At 53.0% G+C, this 22,700-nt stretch overlaps 7 protein-coding genes across 7 annotated transcripts; 2 read left to right on the top strand and 5 right to left on the bottom strand.

Moving 5' to 3' along the window:
• Window positions 1-697: 697 nt before the first annotated feature.
• Window positions 698-1,786, top strand: CGGC5_v016060 (uncharacterized protein; the record flags this gene model as incomplete). The annotated part of the gene is made up of 1 exon (XM_066153440.1): window positions 698-1,786. The coding sequence occupies one exon, from the start codon at window positions 698-700 to the stop codon at window positions 1,784-1,786; it is 1,089 nt and encodes a 362-aa protein (XP_066007122.1).
• Window positions 1,787-5,121: 3,335 nt separating this feature from the next.
• On the bottom strand, window positions 5,122-7,458 carry CGGC5_v016061 (Vegetative incompatibility protein HET-E-1; the record flags this gene model as incomplete). Its single annotated transcript, XM_066153441.1, has 3 exons — window positions 5,122-5,162; window positions 5,226-7,179; window positions 7,228-7,458. The coding sequence occupies 3 exons, from the start codon at window positions 7,456-7,458 to the stop codon at window positions 5,122-5,124; spliced, it is 2,226 nt and encodes a 741-aa protein (XP_066007123.1).
• An 875-nt stretch (window positions 7,459-8,333) lies between these two features.
• CGGC5_v016062 (uncharacterized protein) lies at window positions 8,334-10,278 on the bottom strand (the record flags this gene model as incomplete). The annotated part of the gene is made up of 6 exons (XM_066153442.1): window positions 8,334-8,344; window positions 8,529-8,809; window positions 8,856-8,934; window positions 9,076-9,366; window positions 9,418-10,125; window positions 10,176-10,278. 6 exons carry the CDS (start codon window positions 10,276-10,278, stop codon window positions 8,334-8,336), a joined length of 1,473 nt encoding a protein of 490 aa, XP_066007121.1.
• Window positions 10,279-11,931: 1,653 nt separating this feature from the next.
• Window positions 11,932-13,787, top strand: CGGC5_v016063 (putative acyl-coenzyme A oxidase 3.2; the record flags this gene model as incomplete). Its single annotated transcript, XM_032027809.1, has 5 exons — window positions 11,932-12,058; window positions 12,114-12,173; window positions 12,229-12,951; window positions 13,018-13,200; window positions 13,249-13,787. The coding sequence occupies 5 exons, from the start codon at window positions 11,932-11,934 to the stop codon at window positions 13,785-13,787; spliced, it is 1,632 nt and encodes a 543-aa protein (XP_031875851.1).
• A 542-nt stretch (window positions 13,788-14,329) lies between these two features.
• Window positions 14,330-15,486, bottom strand: yycR-0 (putative zinc-type alcohol dehydrogenase-like protein YycR; the record flags this gene model as incomplete). Its single annotated transcript, XM_032027807.2, has 2 exons — window positions 14,330-15,096; window positions 15,174-15,486. 2 exons carry the CDS (start codon window positions 15,484-15,486, stop codon window positions 14,330-14,332), a joined length of 1,080 nt encoding a protein of 359 aa, XP_031875855.2.
• Window positions 15,487-16,659: 1,173 nt separating this feature from the next.
• Window positions 16,660-20,438, bottom strand: nphp3-0 (Nephrocystin-3; the record flags this gene model as incomplete). Its single annotated transcript, XM_066153443.1, has 5 exons — window positions 16,660-18,160; window positions 18,371-18,652; window positions 18,713-18,824; window positions 18,873-19,562; window positions 19,613-20,438. The coding sequence occupies 5 exons, from the start codon at window positions 20,436-20,438 to the stop codon at window positions 16,660-16,662; spliced, it is 3,411 nt and encodes a 1,136-aa protein (XP_066007120.1).
• An 894-nt stretch (window positions 20,439-21,332) lies between these two features.
• Window positions 21,333-22,343, bottom strand: CGGC5_v016066 (uncharacterized protein; the record flags this gene model as incomplete). The annotated part of the gene is made up of 1 exon (XM_066153444.1): window positions 21,333-22,343. The coding sequence occupies one exon, from the start codon at window positions 22,341-22,343 to the stop codon at window positions 21,333-21,335; it is 1,011 nt and encodes a 336-aa protein (XP_066007119.1).
• Between the last annotated feature and the right edge of the window lie 357 nt (window positions 22,344-22,700).

A 22,700-nucleotide genomic window follows, 5' to 3' on the forward strand; every position in this document is an offset into this window, starting at 1 on the left:
GGAATTTGAAAACATGATGATTGAGCCTTGACGAAGTTTGGCACTTGGACCTATCGCTCGTTCTCGACGTCTTGGATCGCCAGCATGCATTGATATCAGCAAACAGGCTAGGGGAAACTTCATTTTATTGTTCACGCCGCAGAGAGGCGCGCTTCGAGCAGCAATACTTCCCGAACACAATTTGAAGCTGCATTTTCGCCGAAAGAGGTCTTGATCTGAGTCGGAGGAGGACCGCAGCAGCGGAAATCGCAGGCACATGCAAAACGGTCGGCCGTTCCTGCCTCCCTCGAACCGAAAAGCAAGATTTTCACGCCAGCAACTGAACGGGAACTTACCATTACACGCACCGCGACTTCCCCCAAAAGACCCTCTTCCGTTTGTATCGCAGTCTTGTTCCTTCTCTTCACAAGTTCACGACCGCCGCCACGTCCAGCTAGGATGGCGTCACTTGCCATTACGATCGATGCCCAGGTAGGTCCACCCCGAACGAACAGCCGCCGAAGCATACTGAAATTAGACAGACCTCGCCCAGCAAGCCATTCAGCGATTTGACGCGGCTGGCCCCGCAGAACTTGTGGATGGTCTTCACGAAGTTCACGAAGAGAGCAGCCTAGCACCGCTGATGAGGACGAACCGGTCATTTTGGGCCACTGGAAAGGCAATCGTCTAGGAGACGGCGGATTTCCGAGATCTCATCATGGATGACGGGCGCGCACAGGAATATGCAACAGAGATCGTCACCTTACACCTAATTCACAGCAGGCCTGCACTTCCAAGCCATTTCCGGGCACTACTCAAGCTTGATTTCCCGCGCGTCAAGCACATCCACGCACGACTGCGGAGCACGGCCACAAACTACGTTCAGCGGTTCATGGACCGATGCCCTGGCCTCACGACGCTAACACTTGAACGATGGACTTGTCCAGTGAGCAAGATCTTCTGCATCTGCAGCTCGGCTGTGAGACTCACACACCTCAACGTGGGTGTCGATAGCGGGTCGACCCAAGACGAGAGCGACAGCAACATGGAGGCAGGCAGCGATGGGGGCGGCGGCATCGGCGACACTACTAGCCCAGTGCGAGGGATCCCAACGCTTCAACATGCCAATCTCATGTTTGCAAAAAACCGGCAAGGCGAAGGCCTGACATCGAAAGCTGTGTTGCATGCGCTGGCACACTCACGGAACCTGCGAGAGATGGTGCTGAAAGACATCGTCATGGGACAACGGATTCGAGCAGCAGGGATCCGCAACGAGGTCAACGACATGCCATACTTTGCCTGTCTGGAACGTCTGGAGATCAGGCCGGCTGACGCAGTCGCGATCGAAGAAGTCGGGCGCATGTCCAGTCTTACATGTCTTCACATGGACGTCAGTTGGTCTCGCCACACGTGTGCCCGGATACTGGCGCAAAGCTTGAGAGACCTCGTCCATCTGAAAACGCTCAAGATCTCGAACGCAAACGGCACCGCTGCTGATGGAGAACAATTGGATACCCGGGCCATCATGTCTCTCATACAAAACATGGACTACCTGCAACATCTTCAGCTGGACGTGGGAGACGACGTGCTCGAGACGTCGGAAGGGCTGCTGCGGAGGGTTTGCTACGGGTGGCCGTCGCTAGAGACGCTGGCGATGGGTTTCAGCGCATGCTTGCCGACGGAGGCTGGATGGCCGCGGGTCGTCGTCGGACTCGGACGTCCACGGCTTCGTAAGCTCGCGCTTGGGAATGTCATCACGGGGGAAGGGCGGATCGCGTATATTTTCGAGAACTTAGTCGGTCTGTGATCATCCGAAAGATCCGCAACTAGATGCGTATTCTGCAGCGCGAGCCAAGATCTGGGAAGTCAATGCCAGTTGGTGTACTAACTCAGTCAAAGCTGCCAGCCTGTTCCTCTTGCTAATTTCCCTGCCGGGAAACGCAGCCACCTTCAGCTGCACCTCCTGATTGTTACGACGCGTATGCAAGGTTGACAGATCACCGACGTCTTCGGGCGTAACGAGGTTTTATCTAGATACCCTTCGCAAGGCGTTGTGACTGAACGACCACTGGCTTATGGGTCATTATGCGCATCCATCAAACCCCCCCCCCCCCCCCCGCCCAACAATGGTTCACAATCGTCGCTTGCCATCACAGGTCGTTCATGCAGCAAATTATTCTCAGTTTTCTAACCGGATATCAAATCTCTTTTCCTCGGCTTGCTGTCTCACGAGAGCACATCTAAGCACTGACGTTCCATCACGCTTGCTTGTGATGTCTCTTTCCAAGACTTGGAATCTCGGCCCGCGTCACATCAGTCCCATCAGGAGAAAGCAATCTTATCGGACTAAACACTTATTATAACACCTGCTCATAGTGCGCAATGTATGTGCGCGACAGTTTTCAAGGAAGCTCAAACCGGACCTTGAGATGTTTCTACTATTCGACAGTAAGAATAAATTCTTGATGTACGAGGCCTAGCCTGATCGTTCATTCCTGTCTTTCATCTTTGGACATTTTGCTGATCAGATTGAATCGGGCAATTTGTGACCTCAGAAGAGCAAAATCTATCGTTTGTTGCCAAAATTGCTGCGCCAAGAAAAATTTCCCCATGGCTATAAGCTAACAGAAGAATAAGCCAGAAAATAATCTTTGTCGGGTTGCAGACGTACACGCACGCGCGTCTTCACAGGATGTACCTTGCGGTTGACACAGGCTTCTACTGAGCAGGTCACCAGCTTTTATTTGGCCGGATTTCACATGCAGGTTGCTCTTCGTCGCATTTAAGAGGCTGGATATCGCCTCAGAGATGCTCTTCTAGGGAGTATCGCGATTACTTCGTCGCCACTTGGCCCCTCGGTCATGATGCTACCAGCTGCCGGTCACTCATTTATCACAGCCCGAGATCAGGCAGAATCGGCGGTCCCGGGGCAGTCTATTTATAGCCTTTGCACCAAGCCAGGAAGTGGCTCACGCTGTTGCCTTCTTCGGGCAGCTTGAAGGGGAGTTTAAATGAAGAAGCTGTCTGTGTTCCATTCCAGAGCATCTGGTTGGTTATATTAGCTACTGAGACTAATGACCCTTGTGTCATATCTGATGAACCCTCTTATCGCTGCACACGTTCGGTGGGCAGATTGTACATCCATCCGAGTGGCCCAGCGACCTCGAGCTGGCGGGCAACAGGATTGGTATCGTCGGGCAAGGGGCTTCCGGTCTGCAGATTGTGCAGGAGCTTGCTAAGTTAGAGTGCAAGTTGACGGTTTTCGTACGGAACCCTTGCATTGCAGTCCCAATGCACCAGAGACAGCTGTCGTTGTGGAACAGGGGCGGCCTCGGTCTCACGCAATCGAACTTTCGCGATATCGCATTTGACAAGACGGTTAACGCATGCTTGTAGGACTTGTGGACTGGCGCGAACATCCCGCACAAGAGAATCGAGCCGCTCATCTATCTGGGCGGGGTGCAGCGATGGAGAGAGTTGTGCAGCCAGTCCCTCGATGACTGGGCCAACTTTGTCGTATCCAAAGTGGAGGGATAGGTTTCAATCGCGTGGTCTTGCTGGCTGGAGCTACTGGATGTTGTGTTCTGGATTGCCACAGTAGTCACAGCGACAATTGGTTTTTGCAAATGAAGCCTGACACATTATCAAGCCCCGTAGTGATTTTGGAAATGAAGTGAATTTGACGCGGGCAGTGGCCAGTGAGGCTCTGTTCTACCCTATAGCCGCAATAGCCCCATGCCTACTCTATCAATAATAGCCCCATGTACGCTTTGATTCAAAGATCTCGCACACTTGTCTTCACCAACTAGTCAAACCCCTTTTGGGGTCACCTTTCTTGGATTCCAAAGTAAGTCGGGTATCAACATTTCTCAACGGGGAACGGGTCTCAGGCTAGGTGTCACGCCCATGAGTCAAAAGTCGTAGCGTATGTATCAGTATCCTGAGAAACTCAACGAGTCCGACGGATAGTACTTCACAACCTCACGGATGGACATCGAATTCTACAGGCATCAAGTGGCTGGGGAAGATATTCATCCTAATAACTACATCAGGGGCCAAGCGACTAAGTCCAAGCGTCTACCTATCTCAAAATGTTACCGAACGGCTTGGACGTTGTTATCATGGCGACCGGCTACGACTTTGTCACGGGTAGCCTGATGGACGTGAACATCCATGAAAATCATAGTTAGCTCTCAACTGAAGAACGCTTGGAACAGCGTTTCAAACACTTACCTTGGCATGATGATATCCAATGATCACAATGCGTTCATGCTGCAAGGGCCGCAAGGGTCAATGACGCAGACTAATGCACCGCCTTTAATCGAACTTCAGGTCGACTGGGTTATAGGTTTCCTGAAGAAGTGGCGAGCATTCGATTGAGCCTTCGCAAGAGTCTTGTAGAATATGGAAACCTCTCGTCACAAAGGCCTTCAAGTCGAGTCGGATCTGTTTTGCACCAGTCCTGCATGGCGGACTGGCGCGAATGTTCTGCGCAATAGAATCGAGCCACTGATTGATCTGGGAGGCATCCAGTAATGGAGTCATGTCGTAATTCTTCATATGACTGGAAAGACTTTACGGTGTCCAAGGAAGGAGAATAGATTTAGACTGCGCGGTCTGAATGGCTGAATCCACTAGAACCTTGTATTCTGAATAGCTATTGTAACGTTTGATCTTTGAATACGACGACGTGATACAGTTTGGTGCAAATGTGTCTTCCGGTTCAAAACACTCACTGATTTGTTTTGGGACCTCCGCACAGTGTCAGGAGACTTCACAGTTTGCACTGTATACACCAGTCAACTCAATTTGAGACTTCCATAGATGGATGGGTCTTTCTGGTGGATTTGCTCCACATCGCCTGAGAGTGGTCATAAAGTTCATCTACATTACGAATACATAAAATATGATGGAATGAGAGCATCAAAGACCCCTATGGAATGACGTAGTATCTTCTAGTGCGAAGCTTAACTGCTGGAGACTAAAAGCGGCTATAGAAGGGAATATAATGATGGCTTGAATAGCTGCAAGTTGACATATCTAAGATAAAACTGTTCGCCCTCCCAGTCCCTTCCGATATCATGCGACGTGAAGAAATAATGAGATGACAAGTGAATGCGTGATTTCGATCGAACGATCCTGCTAGGGACACACACTCGTAGCTACAATTCTGATGACACGCCCTGATGAACAGCCAATAAACATAACTGAGCTCCTTGTGGCTGACGCTGTTGGTCTATACTCACTAGGGAGCCAGATAATCTTCTTCTCTCCTTCCATGATCCAAATGCGGTCGGAACTAATACCAAGTCCACGTATTGCTGAAGAGGATGACGTCTCTCCACGACGGTATGGTTCGGCTGTGAAAGACCCTGTAACTACGTCTACAGCGCCGAAATCAGTGAGGAGTCGAATTCTAGAATATGGGTCGAATGCGAGATTGTGCGTGAAACCCTCGAGCGTCTGCCGGGGCGCGCCTGTGGCTGCGTCCCAGAGCCGGACCGTGTCGTCGTCCGACGCCAACGCCACCACCTGGCCGTCCGGCGAGAAGGCCACCGCGCTGACGGAGTACCAATAGCCCTTGAGCGTCTGCCGGGGCGCGCCTGTGGCTGCGTCCCAGAGCCGGAATGTCTTGTCGTCCGACGCCAACGCCACCACCTGGCCGTCTGGCGAGAAGGCCACCGCCCTAACGGAGGACCAATAGCCCTTGAGCGTCTGCCGGGGCGCGCCTGTGGCTGCGTCCCAGAGCCGGACCGTGCAGTCGCCCGATGCCGACGCCACCACCTGGCCGTCCGGCGAGAAGGCCACCGCCCTGACCGAGGACGTATGGCCCTCGAGCGTCTGCCGGGGCGCGCCTGTGGCTACGTCCCAGAGCCGGACTGTCTTGTCGTGCGATGCCGACGCCACCACCTGGCCGTCCGGCGAGAAGGCCACCGCGCTGACGGAGTGCGTATGGCCCTCGAGCGTCTGCCGGGACGCGCCTGTGGCTACGTCCCAGAGCCGGACCGTGTCGTCGCGCGATGCCGACACCACCACCTGGCCGTCCGGCGAGAAGGCCACCGCGCTAACGGAGGACCTATGGCCCTCGAGTGTCTGCCGGGGCGCGCCTGTGGCTACGTCCCAGAGCCGGACCGTGTTGTCGTGCGATGCCGACGCTACCACCTGGCCGTCCGGCGAGAAGGCCACCGCGCTGACGGAGTGCGTATGGCCCTTGAGTGTCTGCCGGGGTGCGCCTGTGGCTGCGTCCCAGAGCCGGACTGTGTCGTCGCGCGATGCCGACGCCACCACCTGGCCGTCCGGCGAGAAGGCCACCGCGCTAATGGAAGACCTATGGCCCTCGAGCGTCTGCCGGGGCGCGCCTGTGGCTGCGTCCCAGTACCGAACCGTGTTGTCGTCCGACGCCGACGCCACCACCTGGCCGTCCGGCGAGAAGGCCACCGCGCTGACGGAGGACCTATGGCCCTCGAGCGTCTGCCGGGGCGCGCCTGTGACTGCGTCCCAGAGCCGGACCGTGTCGTCGCGCGATGCCGACGCCACCACCTGGCCGTCCGGCGAGAAGGCCACCGCCCTGACGGAATCCGTGTGGCCCTCGAGCGTCTGCCGGGGCGCGCCTGTGGCTACGTCCCAGAGCCGGACCGTGTCGTCGCGCGATGCCGACACCACCACCTGGCCGTCCGGCGAGAAGGCCACCGCGCTAATGGAAGACCTATGGCCCTCGAGCGTCTGCCGGGGTGCGCCTGTTGCTGCGTCCCAGAGCCGAACCGTTTTGTCGTCCGACGCCGACGCCACCACCTGGCCGTCCGGCGAGAAGGCCACCGCCCTGACGGAGGACCTATGGCCCTCGAGCGTCTGCCGGGGCGCGCCTGTGACTGCGTCCCAGAGCCGGACCGTGTTGTCGTCCGATGTCGACGTCACCACCTGGCCGTCCGGCGAGAAGACCACCGCCGTGACCCAATCCGTATGGCCCTCAAGCGTCTGCCGCAGCGCATCCCAATCAGATTTCACGCTGTGAATGCGAGGCAGATTTGGGAGGCGTTGATTCCAAAATCTTTCCCGGACTTTGCTTGTAACTGGACAGAACAGTATCAACGCCGCATAGATTTGAAGCGGTGTCTGCTCGATCATAGATCCAAAACTAGCCACGACTTTGCTTGCATCTGTTATGAGGTCCCTCAGTTCTGCAGGTGCATTAGGATCCTGCTATGAGAAGTGTTAGCCTAAGTATGGCGCGACAACACTACTAATTACCTGGCACATCTTTAGAAGTTGCTTAATCGCGGCGACACCGTCCCTTACGTTGCCCAGAAGTGCTAAGACTTCTAACCAGTGAAGAAAGTGCTTATTGAGGAACTCGCAAACGTCATCTCCTAGAGACCCTCCACATTGTTGTAGATGGTAAACCCAGTAAAGGCAAGCATACTGGAGATCAGCGGGAATATGTGTGTCCATTACTTCTTTGTCGATCTCATCTCTTAGCATGGCGGGTTTTCGAATATCACATATGTCCCGTCTGAGCCCTGCCTTCATGAGTTTGATGCATTGCGCTGCTAGCATGGCGTGTGTTCGTGGAGCATCCACTCCATAGTCATAATGACTTGGGCTCAGGGGGTTCAGCAGGAAGTCGCTGAATGACTTATGTAGGAGCCGTACGGGCGTATCAGAATCGCGCGGGACGCTGAGGACAGCATGTAGATGACGCAGCCTTAAAGGGACTCGACGGATAGGTATGCCCAGCAAGGCCGCAATTGCTCTCTGGGACAACGGATTAGCGACGAGTACAACAGCTCCCAATATATCGAATAGTTCCAGTCGCAAATTTTCAGCTAGCGGCTTTGGTTTTTCGCGTATATTGTAACTGTCGAACAAGACGTAGTGTAGGATCGGCGAGTAAATCTGATGCAGCTGGGGAGTATTGTTGTCGCTTTGCTCAAGCCAGAGTGTCAACTGGTCAACTGGATCTTCCCGTCCATCTGCATCATCGATAAACCGACATAGAGTCGCGGCATAAATGAAAAGTGGTGAAGGTGTTGTTGAAAGATGGATCAGTCGATCGAGTTGTCTTTGATCCGGCCAAGTCTCCAGGATCTCCCACTTATTCTTGATACAATCGAATCTGTGTTTGAGGAAGTTGGTAATGTCTGTTCGTGTTTCGTCTTGGTTCTCTGTGTCAAGATCTAAATTTCGATAGCGAACACCGTCGAGGGCAGTCGTTATAGCAGAGGTAGATCTGCTCGTGATCAACACCCGTAGGGACACCGTGTCGACAGTACCTAGCTTGGAAAGCAGGTCCAGAATCTGCTTGAGGTCATCAGGGCGCTCACATTCGTCCAAGGCGTCGATAATGATAACTTTAGTCAGTCGGCGACTGTTCAAGGGTAAATCTGCTAAGGGGCGCAAAAGGAGTTGGTTAAACTGAACTCCAAGACCCTTCTTTTCCATTACATCCCTATCAAGACCGCCGAGGGATTTCTGAAGGCAGTCTTTAAAGGCAGGGATTGCCTCAGTTAGCTGCGCAGAAAGGGTAGGAAACAGTCGCGTGGTGCCATTACGGCCGTGTTCTCCTCTTTTGAAGAAGTAGCCAGACACAAGTCGCTTCTCGCCGTAAAAGGTGTCAGCAAGAGTACGTGCAATGGTGGATTTGCCAGTCCCTGCAGGGCCCGTAAGCCAGAACAAAGGTTCTTCGGAGTCGTCTTCTGCCCAGTGATGTATCGTTTCCCTTATGCGAAGCCGAGTTCCGATCTCACATCTCGGGCTATCTTGAACATCTTTACTGTCGTAGCGCGCTTCGAGAACAGTAGGGAGAGTTATAGGGTGGTCTTTAAGCATTCGCCTGTTAGCTGTTAGTCAAGGCCTGTAAGTGAGCAAGTGCTTCGCACCTCTGCAGCTTAAGCTCTGCAAGTTGCTCAGCTGAAATGTCGCGTTGATGTATTGAGACTTGCAGGTGTTCTTTCGCAACTAATTCAAGGGCTGAGTGTTATTAATCTTTCTTCTTCTTATTCAACTTTATTTTATATTTTGCGGTAGCCAACAGATTTCCCTGTGGTCATCAAGAGGGCTGCATTCCAGTCGCTGAGATAAGAAACAAAGTTTACTAACCAGAGACTAGCTCTTGAATAGGTTTTTCGTCTAGGACTTTGTTTGGTCGTATGACCGACAAAAGCTCCTTTGTAAATGCTGCAGCCGTTGCAGCTGCATATTCTTGCCACTTCTTGTTCTTATGAGAGTCCGAATAGTCACAGATACCACGAACGATAAGACATGGAAAGTCCTGTAGCCCTGCAGCTTCCATCTCAAAACAGAGTGCTCCAAGGTCTTTGGCTATTTGATCACGGGTCTTTCCGTGCTTAATGACCTGGTTGCCCGAGGCAATGGTTCCATAATGAATGACTGGATCTGTGTCGTCTCTCGCGTCGCGTTGAATTATTTGCGTCCGCTCACACTGGTCACAAGTAGAGTACTGCTCAATATGCTCGTACTCAGCTTGATAGAGGCAGTCGTTTGAGGAGCCTTGATAGCTGAACTTCTTCTTCATCATCTTCGGGCTTTTCTGAACAAGCTCAGACAGGTATTGCGGTATTTTGCTGTCTTCGGTCATATGCTCAGCTTGTAAGCGGCCCAAGCCTGTCAAGAGAACTTGGGGTGGGCTATTGAGTGACCCTGTGCGTTGGAACTCCCCATCCTGCACTGTCTTGCCCCGATCATACTGGATGGCGCCTCCAGTGGTTCCAGTTGGTTGGCTCACCACAACATCGCCTAGTCGGATGTCGTTTGTTCGCGAAGGCGCCCCCCCTCCAATACCGACGAGTAGACCAAATCGAATGGACTTAAAGGTTCGCAATAGGTCTTTAGCGACGGTAGCTGCTGTTGTCGTTCCATAGATGCCTGCAGGCAGACATGCAACAACGATGTTGTGGCCCTGAATTTGGCCGAGAATGTAGTTGTTGTGATCGGCTGGGTCTTGTTCGGGAAGGTCTGCGTGGATCTGGTCGAGCATCCCTTTCGCAGCGGCCATCTCCAGCGGGAGGGCGCATATCCACCCCACGGTGTATTCGTCCGAGGTTATTGCAGGTCCATTCTTAGACGCATCGATCGTGCGGAATCGCTTGGATGGGTGAGGATTCGATTCAGCAACATCAACCCCTGATGCTATACTCAGTAAGTCTGGGATCTCTCAGCGCAGGGATCTGAAGCCTTACAGAGCTCTGTACTACGGTTGCGCTTGGGCCCGCCCCCCACGCTAGTCCGCGCGATAGTTCTGATGTCATCGTTAGGTTTGGCGTTAGTGCTCAGATCGGGCATGGTGACGAAGCATATCTGCGCGGAATGGTATCTTGTTGAGATGGAGGAGGCATTCTGCAGACACTGCATGCAGTTCCGCAATCGTTCGCCTTCTGGCTTGCACGTGACATAAGCATTCTAGTTCGATCTATTTACTTGCTGATAGCTCACTCCGCGACAGGGGTCGGCAAGGTAGCTGACAGGTAGCCTGCTGCGCCGCTCGCACTGCCACAGTGGACCAATGGGATTGGAGCGGACCTCTGTACTTAGAGTACCCTGAGGTACTTTCAATTGAAAGTAATCACAGCTATTATGGGACGTTTGTAGCCCAATCTGCAGCCCAATTTGGATCTCTGAGAAATTGCAAGGTACCTTGAAGTAATGTTATGTCGTCTCCGCTGTTGAAAGATAGAATGTTTGCGCACAAAGCGGAAGAGACATTTGCACCAAACTGTACAGTACAGTTTGTAACCGGGCTTAAGATATGATAGAGGAACGTATGTATTTGACCATTGAATTGACTATTGCCAGATGAATTGGCCATTGCGTGCAATGGCTTGACTAATCTAGCTATGGGCTGGCCCTCGGGCCTGGGGCCGAGTTCTGTCTTGCAGCTGCTGATATCCCGTCAACAAGCTGGAAGCATTACCGAGATAACTCGCTTAGCAGAAAACCTGCCCCATGCCCAACCGCGCCGAGTCACCTCGTAAACAGCGTGAGGTAGTTCTTTCCAAGTCTTCTAGCGTACAAACTATGTTGAATGCTATTAACGTAAGCAAGACGCTTGCTGCGGCGTATAGGAAACATACTTACCAGTAAATCGTGAACGAACCGCTTGACATAGCTGAACTATAGAACCAAAGGCGTGCTGCATCAGTAATTCCAGGACTGAACTGATGAAAGAGAGGCCTTAGTGGAAGCAGGGCCATCATCTCCGTTATTTCCGTCTGCAGGCAGCATCATTTGCTGTATCTTTCTAGCTATCCCTGAGACCTCTAACTTCAAGGCGGCCTCTTGATCAGGATTCATCGTGCCTCGAAGCGTGTACTCTGTAGTGGCTCTCCAAAGATCCGCCGCCAACTGGCGAAGCTTTTGGCAGTTTTCGATGGATCTCGCAGTATTCATGATTCGGGTCGTGGGCCACGTTAGTGAAGAGAGACGGCGGCTGTCAAAAAAGGACAAAGACGAAAGTGAGAAGACGCTTGCATGACATGCTATGTACTGTATGTATACAGTTGTAAAACGGTATGAATTTATGGCCTTTCTGGAGTATACATATATAGCGACCGTAGAATGATGTGCTAGGAACTAATGACGCTGAACAGAGCCAGATCTGATGCCTCCAGATCTTACGCCTGCGTCTGCATCTCCAGCTACACCTAAGGCGAGAGCTACTAATAGCTCTGCAACGACTACGGCCTCTGGGTGATTTTGCGTGTGAAGAAATGAGTTAAGTCTGGCCCTGGTACATAAGACGAAGCCGTATTTCTTTTTTTTTCTTATGACACCAAACGTTTTGTTATGACCACAGCACCAACACCCCAAACCATAAATCCATCGTGTTTGCATCAGAAACTGTTTCTTTGACGCTCCTCTTCACACCCTTCTCTGGTGGCAGTCCACACCGACTTTCTCCTTCAACGCACCAACGCACGCCTTCTAGTCTATTTTGCTATGGACTTCGACACGTCGCTTTTCCTCGATGGAATCTGGGATATCAGGCGGGAAAGTGGCTACGAGCCATCCTTACCCGCTATCTCGCTACACTACGAGAGGGCGAGGGCATTATGCTTAAGTCGAGGTTCGGAGTATAGATGCGCCTGTCGAAGAAAGAACGCGTGCTGAACACAATCTAGGCCTCACGCTCAACGACATTGCCGAGCTATCTCCACGATTCTGGAACTTCCACTTCGATCGTATGTCGCTCTTACCAAAATATGGTGTTCACCAGTCTGACCTATTACCTGTTAGCTATTTCATCCCGGGACATGACGGCCTTCATCATCGCAACGATCCACCTCAACTTATGTGTCGGCACGATCGCAAGGTTCTCGCGCGAGCGACCAGACCTCGATGCCACTCTCAACGAACTGCTAACCTTCAAGGCTTGTGGGGAGTTCATGTTGACGGAGTTGGGCCATGGCCTCGACGCCCGGAATCTGGAAACGACTGCGACGATGGAGGCCGACGGGTCCTTCACACTCAATACACCGACCACGGGCGCTGCCAAGGCGATGCCTCCTACGTCGCCGTTGGCCGGCATGGCCCGCGTCGCTGTCGTTTTCGCTCGGCTCGTCGTGGGTGGAGATGACCGAGGGGTGAAGCCTTTCGTCGTGCGGCTCAACGACGCCGGAGGCATGTGCGACGGCATTGAGTCGCGTGTGCTTCCCATTCGGCCTGGGACAAAGCCGCTGGACCATTCCATCACGAGCTTCCGAAATGTGCACCTCCCGCCTGAGGCCCTTCTTGGGTCGGCAACGCGAGCCAGCGACGAACGAGAAGACTTCCTCGCTCAGATCTGGAGGGTCTCCGTCGGCACACTTTCCCTCTCCATAATGGGCGTGTCTGCTATCAGGGTTGCTGGCTGCATTGCCGCTTTGTACAGCCAGCGTCGTCTGGTCGGAGACGTGAAAAGACTACCCATCATGCAGTTCAGCACACAACAGCGACCGATCCTGAAAGCATTGGTGCACGGTGAAGTGTTGCATGCCTAAGCCAAGTGGAGTGTCGGCGAGTTTATGGACCAAAGACACAACGTAGACGTACGCAGAGGCATCGCCACCGCCTTCAAAGTCCTCGTCGTTCGGTCGTCTCGTCTTCTCTCCGAGCTGGCAGAGCGATGCGGATGGCAGGGCCTGTACGCGCATAACCAGATAAGCGAACTGGCATCGACGTTCCAGGGAAACTCTGTGGCTGAGGGCGATACCCTTGTCATCAGCATCCGTAAGTTCGCCTTGGACCACAATCTGATCATGTCCTGACGTTTCCTAGGTCTTGCTTCCGAACTCCTCCTTAAGAGATATCTTCTCCCACAGGCGGCCAACCCGACAGCACTCCTTGCGCTGTATGAGACCGGATTGCTCGAAGAAGTCACGGGCGAGGTGGCTCTCGCTTCTGGCTCGTCGGGCAGCTTGAGGGGTGCGTCCTACAACGACAGCGTTCTCCCCCGATGCAGAACGATCGTGGAGGCAATCGGGCAAAGAATGGCTTACGAGGCCGCCAAAGCGCAGGGCAACATTCCGCCCGAGGTGCTTGATCTCTTCGAAAAGTCTTGTATCCAGGAAGACCCCAGCTGGTTTGTCGAACACGGTCTTGGGACCCGCTGCGCGTTGCAGAATAGCGAAGATGAGGCATACCGCAATATGTTGCCTCTGCTGCCCTCTTTGATGAAGAGAGCCAAGGCGGCAGCGTACATCACAGCCCCATTAGTCAGGGAGACGGCCATGGAAGATTTCATTCAAGGACTGCCGGTGTGTAGGGCTAGTCAGGACGACGCCGTAGAAGGACGGAATCCAAGGTCAAGGCTTTAAGTTAGGAACGAGATCAACCTGGTTTCACGCTATATCCTCCGGTCGAATACACTTCATGTGTAACATAGCAGGTCCGCTGATGAAAAATGCGAGCTAATAAGGCGCAATGATCTTTGAGGCTTCTCTTGAAGTTGTTGATTTGACAGCGTTCCAGCCGTGAAATCGTCAGCAGCAACCATCTGTAACCTTCAAATTCAAATAAGACATGCCTTCAACGGGTGCCATGTGATCTTGAGATTGAATGTAGCCGGCCCACTGAGTTCTGTCATGTTTCTCATAAGAATGTATCATAACACTGCCTTTTCTCTCCTAATTATTATATGTTGCTGGAGTGCATCCTTTATCTGCCCTGGGACTAGGTTAAGATAAAATTAAAACCTCATGGACGTTCGTCACAAATAACTGGCTTTTTATAATGAGCTATCACCTAAAAACTTCTATTCCCAACCTAGGCTCTGAGTCTTGGAGGAAATCCGCATGTATTGCGCAGATTTGTAGTTCTCCGTACGTACATACTAAAAACCTGACGTAACTAAGTCGCCCTACTCTGGGAAGTAGATGGCTACCTTCGTCTCCTTCTTCCCATTGAAGCGGTCGTAGTACTCTGGCACATCCTCAATACCAATAACCGCGCTGATCACAAAGCTAGGATGAGCTTTGCCGCTATCAATGAGGTCGATTAGGTGGGGAGCGTAATCCTTCGGGTCCACCGCCCCCGTTCGAAAAGTCAAGCCTTTGCTGAAAAAGGTCGAAACATCGAAGGGGATCGTGGGCGACATGACACTGCCGTACGGTGCCCCTGGAGAGCTGTCCTGCGACTTGTACACTCCCAGCTGGCCAATGCCTCCACCGAAGTGGGTCACCTCGATCATTTGGCGCACGACGACGCTCTCGTCCATCTCAAGGCTGGAGTTTAGCGCCTCCATGCCGACGCAGTCTACGGTACGCATCACCCCGCGTGGCTCACGAGCCAGGATTTGGGCGACGGGATCCCGCTTTGCGAAGTTGATTGGGATGGCTCCTATGGAAGCCGCAAGCTCGAGTCGCTCCTCGACGTGATCAACGACGTAAACGTCAGAAGCCCCACGCAAGATGGCCGAGTAAGCAGAAAGCAGCCCGACAGGACCCGCTCCGAAGATGGCGACAGAATCGCCAGCCTGGAAGCCTGTATAGTCGATGCCGGCCCAGCCCGTAGCGAAGATGTCCGAAACGGTAAGGTAGTCGTGCTCGATTGTCGAGTTAGTGGTCTCGTGAGTCAACGGGATGGGAATCAGGTTCGTTTCGGCGAAAGGAACGCGCGCGAATTCAGCTGCGCATCTTTAAATCAGCACGCTGGATTCTGAGCATGTGCGTGCCGAGATGGATGCTCAGCCGGACTACACTCACCTTGAAGCCCGCCAAGGCCCATCTCACTGTTTCCAAAGCCGAAGTATTCTTTGGCCGTTGGCTCCATCTCCAGGTGATCCGCGGATATAGTGTCCGGGATGATCACGTAGTCACCAACGGAGAGGGAAGACACAGCGTCGCCAATCTCCGATATATAACCTACGGCCTCGTGGCCCATTGTCAATGGCACCGCGCCGCCCATGTAGCCGCGATAGATGTGCAAGTCGGATCCGCACACGGCCGAAGTCGTCACCCGCACAACAACATCGGTCTCATTGAGGATGCTTGGCCTGGCTATATCTTGCACAGTCATTTCGAAAGGAGTGCCATGATAAACGACGGCCCGCATGGTCGCGTTCAGCAAGGAAGCATCAAGAGACATGCTTGCTTCGGTCAGGGGCTGTTGGCGCTTGGGCTAGCTTGGATCGGGTGATGACGTGTTTCGTGTGTGCTGCGTGATAGTTTGGATGTTCTGTCTTGCACGGCGGGAATAGATGGCATTTGAAGGCAATAAGTATGTAGGCAACTGAGAGTTATCATCTGCATTCCATTCTTCATCGGCGACCGTCCTGTTTGTTGCGTTGCCACTTTGCGGAGCGATCCAGACTGACCAGGAGGCCCGGCGCACGCCGGAATCACCCATCATCGAAGCGGCGAAAGTAAATCGCAAGCAGCTAGTGGTCACGCCAAGAATGCTCCTCCTGATCTTCGTCGTATGGTGGAGACAGAGGCTAATTTGGCTCAGGGCGAGTTCTAGATTCACTAGGTGGACACAACGTTACGGTGAAACCTGGGAACTACAACATGCTTTGCAGGGATGGAAACGCCCCACATTGAAAGAGCCAAATTTGACCTCGACGTGCATAGACATGGTCAGTCGTGGATATTGTGAACAGCGATAGGATGATCAGCTTCAGGCCCGGCGCCAGAATTAACCAACCTCAAGGCGCGCACCTCCAACATGCCTCCATCACAGCGCGTATAGCGCGCAATCTACGGCGCGAATGCAGCAGGCATCCGCTGACTTTGCTGGCAATCAATGAGATCCCTAGCCGGCAGCACTGATAATCATCGTTCAGGATTGCGCAAGTAAGAGACCGCCATGTACTCTGGCACGACCTCTCGCCCCCTGTATATCGATCTATCAACATGAAAACATACAGTAGCTAACGAAAAGGGCTTCATGCTGAGTTCAACTCTCTTCCCTCTTTCCGCACGGACTCAGCCATTCTTGGCGCTCACACAGTACGTTTTATTATCTTATCGATTGGAGTACATTCGATAGCCAAAATAGGCTAGCTCAATTTGCGGGTCTGCTGCCCGCTGACGTTATGATTTCAATTATGCAGAGGGATCATTGTTCTGCACATGATGCTGGCTATTATGACTGTTATACTGTACAATAAAGGATTCTTTACCAACCCTGAGACTTTTCACCGTAACAAGACACCCCTCACTTTTCCCTTGAATCTTTTCCATCTGATTTTCAACCCCCATCCTGCGGCTCTTCTGCACTATAGTACTCATCCGTCTCTTCCTCGCTAAGCGAAACATCCGTCTCTTGCGAAGAGGACTGCAAGGAGTAGATTTTGCCAGATACGTTCCTATACCGCTCGTTGTGAGATCCAAACACAGATAAAAGGCCGCTCTGTGCCCGTTGGTAATACGTGACAGCTGCCTCTGTATCGCCCAGCTGTTTGGACAAGGAACCAAGATTCTCAAGTGTGTTCAATGCAGGCACACATGTCTTCATGGCGTGTGATCCTAATGCCTTCTCGTAGCCTTGAAGAGCCCGGTCGTACATCGCCTCGGCCTCTTTGAGTCGGCCCTGGTGCTTGTAGAGGAGGCCTAGATTGTTGACCGTATCGAGTGTCGACGTGTGGTCTGGCCCCAGTGCCTTCTCCCTGCCTTGAAGAGCCCGTTCGTACATGGCCTCGGCCTCTTCAAGTCGGCCCTGGTCGGAGTAGAGGATGCCTAGATTGTTGACCGTCCTGAGCGTTAATGTGTGTTCTGGACCCCATGCCCTCTTGTAGCCTTGAAGAGCCCGTTCGTACATGGCCTCGGCCTCTTCAAGTCGGCCCTGGTTCTTGTAGAGGTTGCCTAGATTGCCGACCGTTGAGAGTGTCGATGTGTGGTCTGGCCCCAGTGCCTTCTCCCTGCCTTGAAGAGCCCGTTCGTACATGGCCTCGGCCTCTTCAAGTCGGCCCTGGTCGGAGTAGAGGATGCCTAGATTGTTGACCGTATCGAGTGTTGATGTGTGTTCTGGCCCCAATGCCTTCTCATAGCCTTGAAGAGCCCGGTCGTACATGGCCTCGGCCTCTTTGAGTCGGCCCTGGTCGGAGTAGAGGATGCCTAGATTGTTGACCGTATCGAGTGTTGATGTGTGGTCTGGCCCCAGTGCCTTCTCGTAGCCTTGAAGAGCCCGTTCGTGCATGGCCTCGGCCTCTTTGAGTCGGCCCTGGTCCGAGTAGAGGAGGCCTAGATTATTGACCGTGTCGAGTGTCGACGTGTGGTCTGGCCCCAGTGCCTTCTCGTAGCCTTGAAGAGCCCGTTCGTACATCGCCTTGGCCTCTTTGAGTTGGCCCTGGTCTGAGTAGAGGAGGCCTAGATTGTTGACCGTGTCGAGTGTCGAGGTGTGTTCTGGACCCCATGCCTTCTCGTAGCCTTGAAGAGCCCGTTCGTACATGGCCTCAGCCTCTTTAAGTCGGCCCTGGCCCTTATAGAGGACGCCTAGACTATTGACCGTGTCGAGTGTCGATGTGTGTTCTGGACCCCATGCCTTCTCCTTGCCTTGAAGAGCCCGTTTGTACATGGCCTCGGCCTCTTTGAGTCGGCCCTGGTTCGTATAGAGGATGCCTAGATTGTTGACCGTGTCGAGTGTCGAGGTGTGTTCTGGACCCCATGCCTTCTCGTAGCCTTGAAGAGCCCGTTCGTACATGGCCTCGGCCTCTTTTAGTCGGCCCTGATCCTTGTAGAGGTTGCCCAGGCTGTGAAACATCCATATCCCTTCTTCTCCGACATCTATTACTTCTGTTTTAACGCATCGATCCGCATGACGTAAAAGCCGTCGTTGAATAGACCAAAACTCGTGCTGGTCAGTGCTTGGGACATGCGATGCTACACATCTCATCGCTGTCCATGCCCTCTCCTTATTTACCCCTGTGTTCAGCACGTGTTCCATCCACGCGTGAACGCACTGATGCACACTGTATCCCCGTGACTCTCTTCCCGTCTCTTTCGCTGGCGGGTTTGCTTCCACTAGTCCATGCTCGCAGAGCAGTCTCATCGCCAAATCAAAGCTCAATTCGTCTTCGGTTATTTCGACTAGCCATGCCGGGCCCTCTGATCTGCCCTCCCGCAGCAGCTCGTACCACAGGTCGTCATTGTCAAAGTATGCCCATTGTCCCAGGAGCATAGATGCGCTCAGGCTTTGCTGCTGAATATGCTCCAGCGAGATTTTCCATGTGGAATACAACGCTCTATGGTAGGTCAATAGTCGCGGACTCTGTTTCTGTAAACGCAGCCAAGACTTCTCATACAAGCGGAGATATTCGCCGCAGGTTCTCGACACTTGTTTGAGATAGGCCCCAGCTGTTGAGAGGGCAAGCGGAAGACCGTCGAGTCGGCGCGCAAGCGCCGTCGCATCAGGATCTATTTGACGGTTAATTCCTGCCTTACTTCCTGGATCGATTGACTCACCCTGGGCCAGATTGGCACGATTGGATGTTGATTGTAGTATCTCTAAGCTGTCGTTTACGTCCCCTAGTTTACTTAGTTGGATCAACTGTCCGAGCTCCGCTGTTGAGGACCGCGTCGTGACGAGAATGGCACCGTGGTCGGTTTCGGGAAAGTATGGGCGTATGTCGTACGCTTTGGAGTCCACCGCCTCAAGCTGGGCTATCATGTCGGAATGAGATAAACTCTCCTCAGAGACAGGCCATAGTTTGACGTCGTCGTAATTATCGTAGACGATAAGCCAGCGGTTGTTTCTAGCTTCGTTCAGCCATCGCTTGACTGCTTCTGCGGTCTCATTGGGTTCCTGTTTGGCCATCGCATTTTGCACATACGCTACAGATTGGTGCTCGCGTATGATTCGCTCGGCCACTTGTTTGAAGCTGTGCTTTAGTGATGTTTCGTCTCTTGCGTTCATCCAAAGGATGGCCGAGTAGTCACTCTCGTGTCGCTTCGTGTACTCTATCGACAATTGGGTTTTTCCCATGCCACCAAGACCGTGCAGCACGGCGGTGCGGCGCTTACCTGTCCATTCTAGCTCCTTATGCAGTCGTCTGAGTTCATTTCCTCTACCAACAAAGTGATTTACTCCGGCGACATTGAACAAGACGGAAGCAAGCGTGAACGTGTGAGAAGGGGAGTCCACCAAACTCATATCTGCTATTATTTGTTAGCAACGTTGAGGGCTTCTTAACCTGATCACCCACAGCCTTTCTTACTAGTCCTGGACACATAGCGCTCCAAGAGTGCCTTCGTCGCTGAGGCCGCCATTGCAGCGGCAAAGTCCTGCCACGACTTGTTTTTGTGGCTATCCGCGTAGTCGCAAACCCCCTTGACGATGATGCAGGGGATCTCCTCCCAAACGCCTGCTCCCTCCATCTCAAAGGCAATGATACCGTGCTCTGCCGCAACGCGGTCCCTGTGCTTGCCTGATTTCATCACTGTATCACCGGAGCCAATGCGCCCGATATGTATCCGCAACTCCGGCCCCTTGGACTCCAGACGCTTCCTCGAAACCTGATGCCGGACGTCGCATTTAAGCTGCTTGCAGGAGGCTTTGATAGCCCCATCACACGCAGCCCACCCATGACAGACACAGTCTGACTGATCTCGGTGCTTGTGAAGATAGTTTGGCTCATAAAGTATATCGTCTTGGGCAGCCGGACGGTTGTAGCAGTGTCGGTCTTTTGCAATGGCCACTTGTTGGATTTGCGCTAGGATCTTGGTGATCCGTTGCTGTAGATCATCCCGGCCGTGGTGCGTCTCGTAAGTGGCGAGAAAAGTGCGGACATCTTTGCTAAGTCGGCTGAGGCTGTCGTCCACATCACCTTTCTGGCTAAAGCTGCTTGGGTACTGTCGGCCCAGGTCATACTGCACGATACTTTTACCAATAACCACATCCCCAAGCAGTATCTCATTTTCGGTTCCTGGCTTAGGCACTGCCCCGCAGATACCAGTCAAGAAAGCTACCTCCAAACCAGCATATTCAGAACGGAGCCAGACCACCTCGTTGGCCGCGCAAGCCTTTCCCATGTTGGGTAGGAGGGCCAAAACAACATGATGAATCCCGATGCGCCCCAAAGTGTGATTGTGTCGACTGAGGGCGGGTTCTCGCGTGTCTTCATCGCTCCAGATTTCATCGAAAGCCAGGATGACGGCATCATATTCGCGAGGCAGTGCGCATATCACGGCGATGCGGACGTCTTCGGCTCGTCGTCGTGGAGGGTGACTAGACATGGTCGACTGTACAGTAGAGGGGAAGGAACCGTCGTGAATTGCCAGAGTGGAGCTGATTGTGTCGTCAGGACTCCTATGTCACGTAGAGCTGGTGACGCTGTGACGCTGTGTCATTGAATGCTGAACTTGCGCTGGAGATTGCGACTACAGGTTGCTGACAGAAGTGAGGGGAAGGGCGTCATGCTCAGCCTTGTGCAGCTCAGCAGCGACAGGATTGAGAAACCAATCAGAGCCATAGACTGCTGTATGTACAAATGCCAAGTTTGCAGAACACTTCCTGATTCGCATTCGTCGTATCCACATCATCATAACTCCAACCCAGCTCAGCCGATAATCGTCAACCTTGTCGCAAAGAGTAGGTAATCCAAATGTGGCTTTAGTAACTTGTTTGCATAGTTAAGCATAAAAGCACAAGAAGATAAAAGCAGCTTATGGCTTATATATACATGGAATTATGCCGTTTGGATGACAGGGGTGGTCCAAATTGGGCTCAAAACAAGGAGCCAGAAGCACCGCAAACTGTTGTGTTGGTATAGCAGTGTCGGATCGCACTGTGTAAGCGCCAAGAGCACCGACGTCCGTGCGGAAAGAACCAACAGAGTTGCACTCAGGATGAAGCCTTTTTCGTTAGCCACTGTAACGTCGGCACGAGCTAGACGACATAGCCCACGCATCGACGGCCGCTTCATTCTATCTTTCTGGGCTTAGTGGGGCATATTCTGCGCCAGAAGCGAGCGTTCGGTTCTGGCAAACGCATGCGTTCATGTCCCTAACAGTCACCTGAGAGTCTCCTGCGCCGTACAGACCCGTCTCGGACTCCCGTTTAGCCCTGTTCTTGTCAATGGCCGGAGCCACGGATCCCAGCATCATCTTTTGACCGAGCAGCGGGCCCGGCCCGCGAAGCAAGATCTGATCCGCGTCCAGGTGGAGATGGCTGATGATGTCCATGCCGGCTTGCCCGAGGTCGTCTAGCTCTTTCCACTGCTGTCCGCCTTTGCCATGGGCGGACCCAAGAGATATTAGCTGCATGGTAAACAGATCCTGGCGGAGCGACTTTTCGGATTCCTTTACGCGCCTTGCCAGCGGCACAAACAGTGCTCTCCAGTGCTTCTTGATGTTGATGAGCGTAACATTGGGGATGCCGTCCGGCACAAAGCTGATGGAGATGGTCGGCGTAGCACCGTTGTCGCTGGTTAGGCTTGTCTCGGCAACTTGGGCTTGTAGAATAAACTGGGCTTGCAACTTTGATACGCCGGCCGCATTCAGAGTCGGGGGCTCGCTTGTGATTCTTTCATGCATTTCCACGAACTCGTCCAAGTTCCAGACTTTAGCGAACGCAGCGAGAGCGGCAACAATCTCTGGCTCGACTTGGTTGTGGACGTCTGCGTCGCCCAAATCCCGGTGCCATCGCACACTGTCGATGACGGAGCTTATCCGGTGCTCGGCGGTTCTCGGTTCTTCGATGTATTGATGGACAGCCGCCGCCGGCCTATTGTCCCATAGATGGATGATTTCGGCTTTGCATCTGGCGGCTAGCATGTTGAGATAGAGCTTTTTCTCTTCTTCTGCGTCCGCATCGTCGGAGGCGGCCGACAAATAATCCAGACATTTGACCAGTACTCGAAGCCCATGAATGGTCGCCAGCTGTTGCATATGACTCAGTAGCCTGGCCTGAGCGTGTCTTTGCACTCTATCGAGCATGTTGTTATTGATAACATGGACAACAAAAGTGAAGCCGCGAGACGTTCCACCTTGAGCATGCCAAGGTCGCAGCACGCGGCACGCTTCACTGTGATCATTGTGCGAGTATCGAGGTGGATGAATAATGGGAAGCGGATAATGGGTGGATGGGTCTTGGTCTACATCTGTTTGGGGGCTTTCTGACGGCCTTGAGGGACTGCAACCCATAATTACAATTTACAGCGGCCACGGCTCGGAAAGAAGTCGGCTGGCTAGCGAGGAGACGTTGTCGCTTCTAAGGTAGCTCTACATATTTATACAGAAGCCAACGAGAATCGAAGATGACGGCTGGCTGGGACAGCAATAAGCGGTGTTGCA

The sequence above is a fragment of the Colletotrichum fructicola genome (assembly GCF_000319635.2).
Source record: "Colletotrichum fructicola Nara gc5 chromosome Unknown KSG_Nara_v1_contig10, whole genome shotgun sequence".
Classification (NCBI taxonomy): Eukaryota; Fungi; Ascomycota; class Sordariomycetes; order Glomerellales; family Glomerellaceae; genus Colletotrichum; species Colletotrichum fructicola.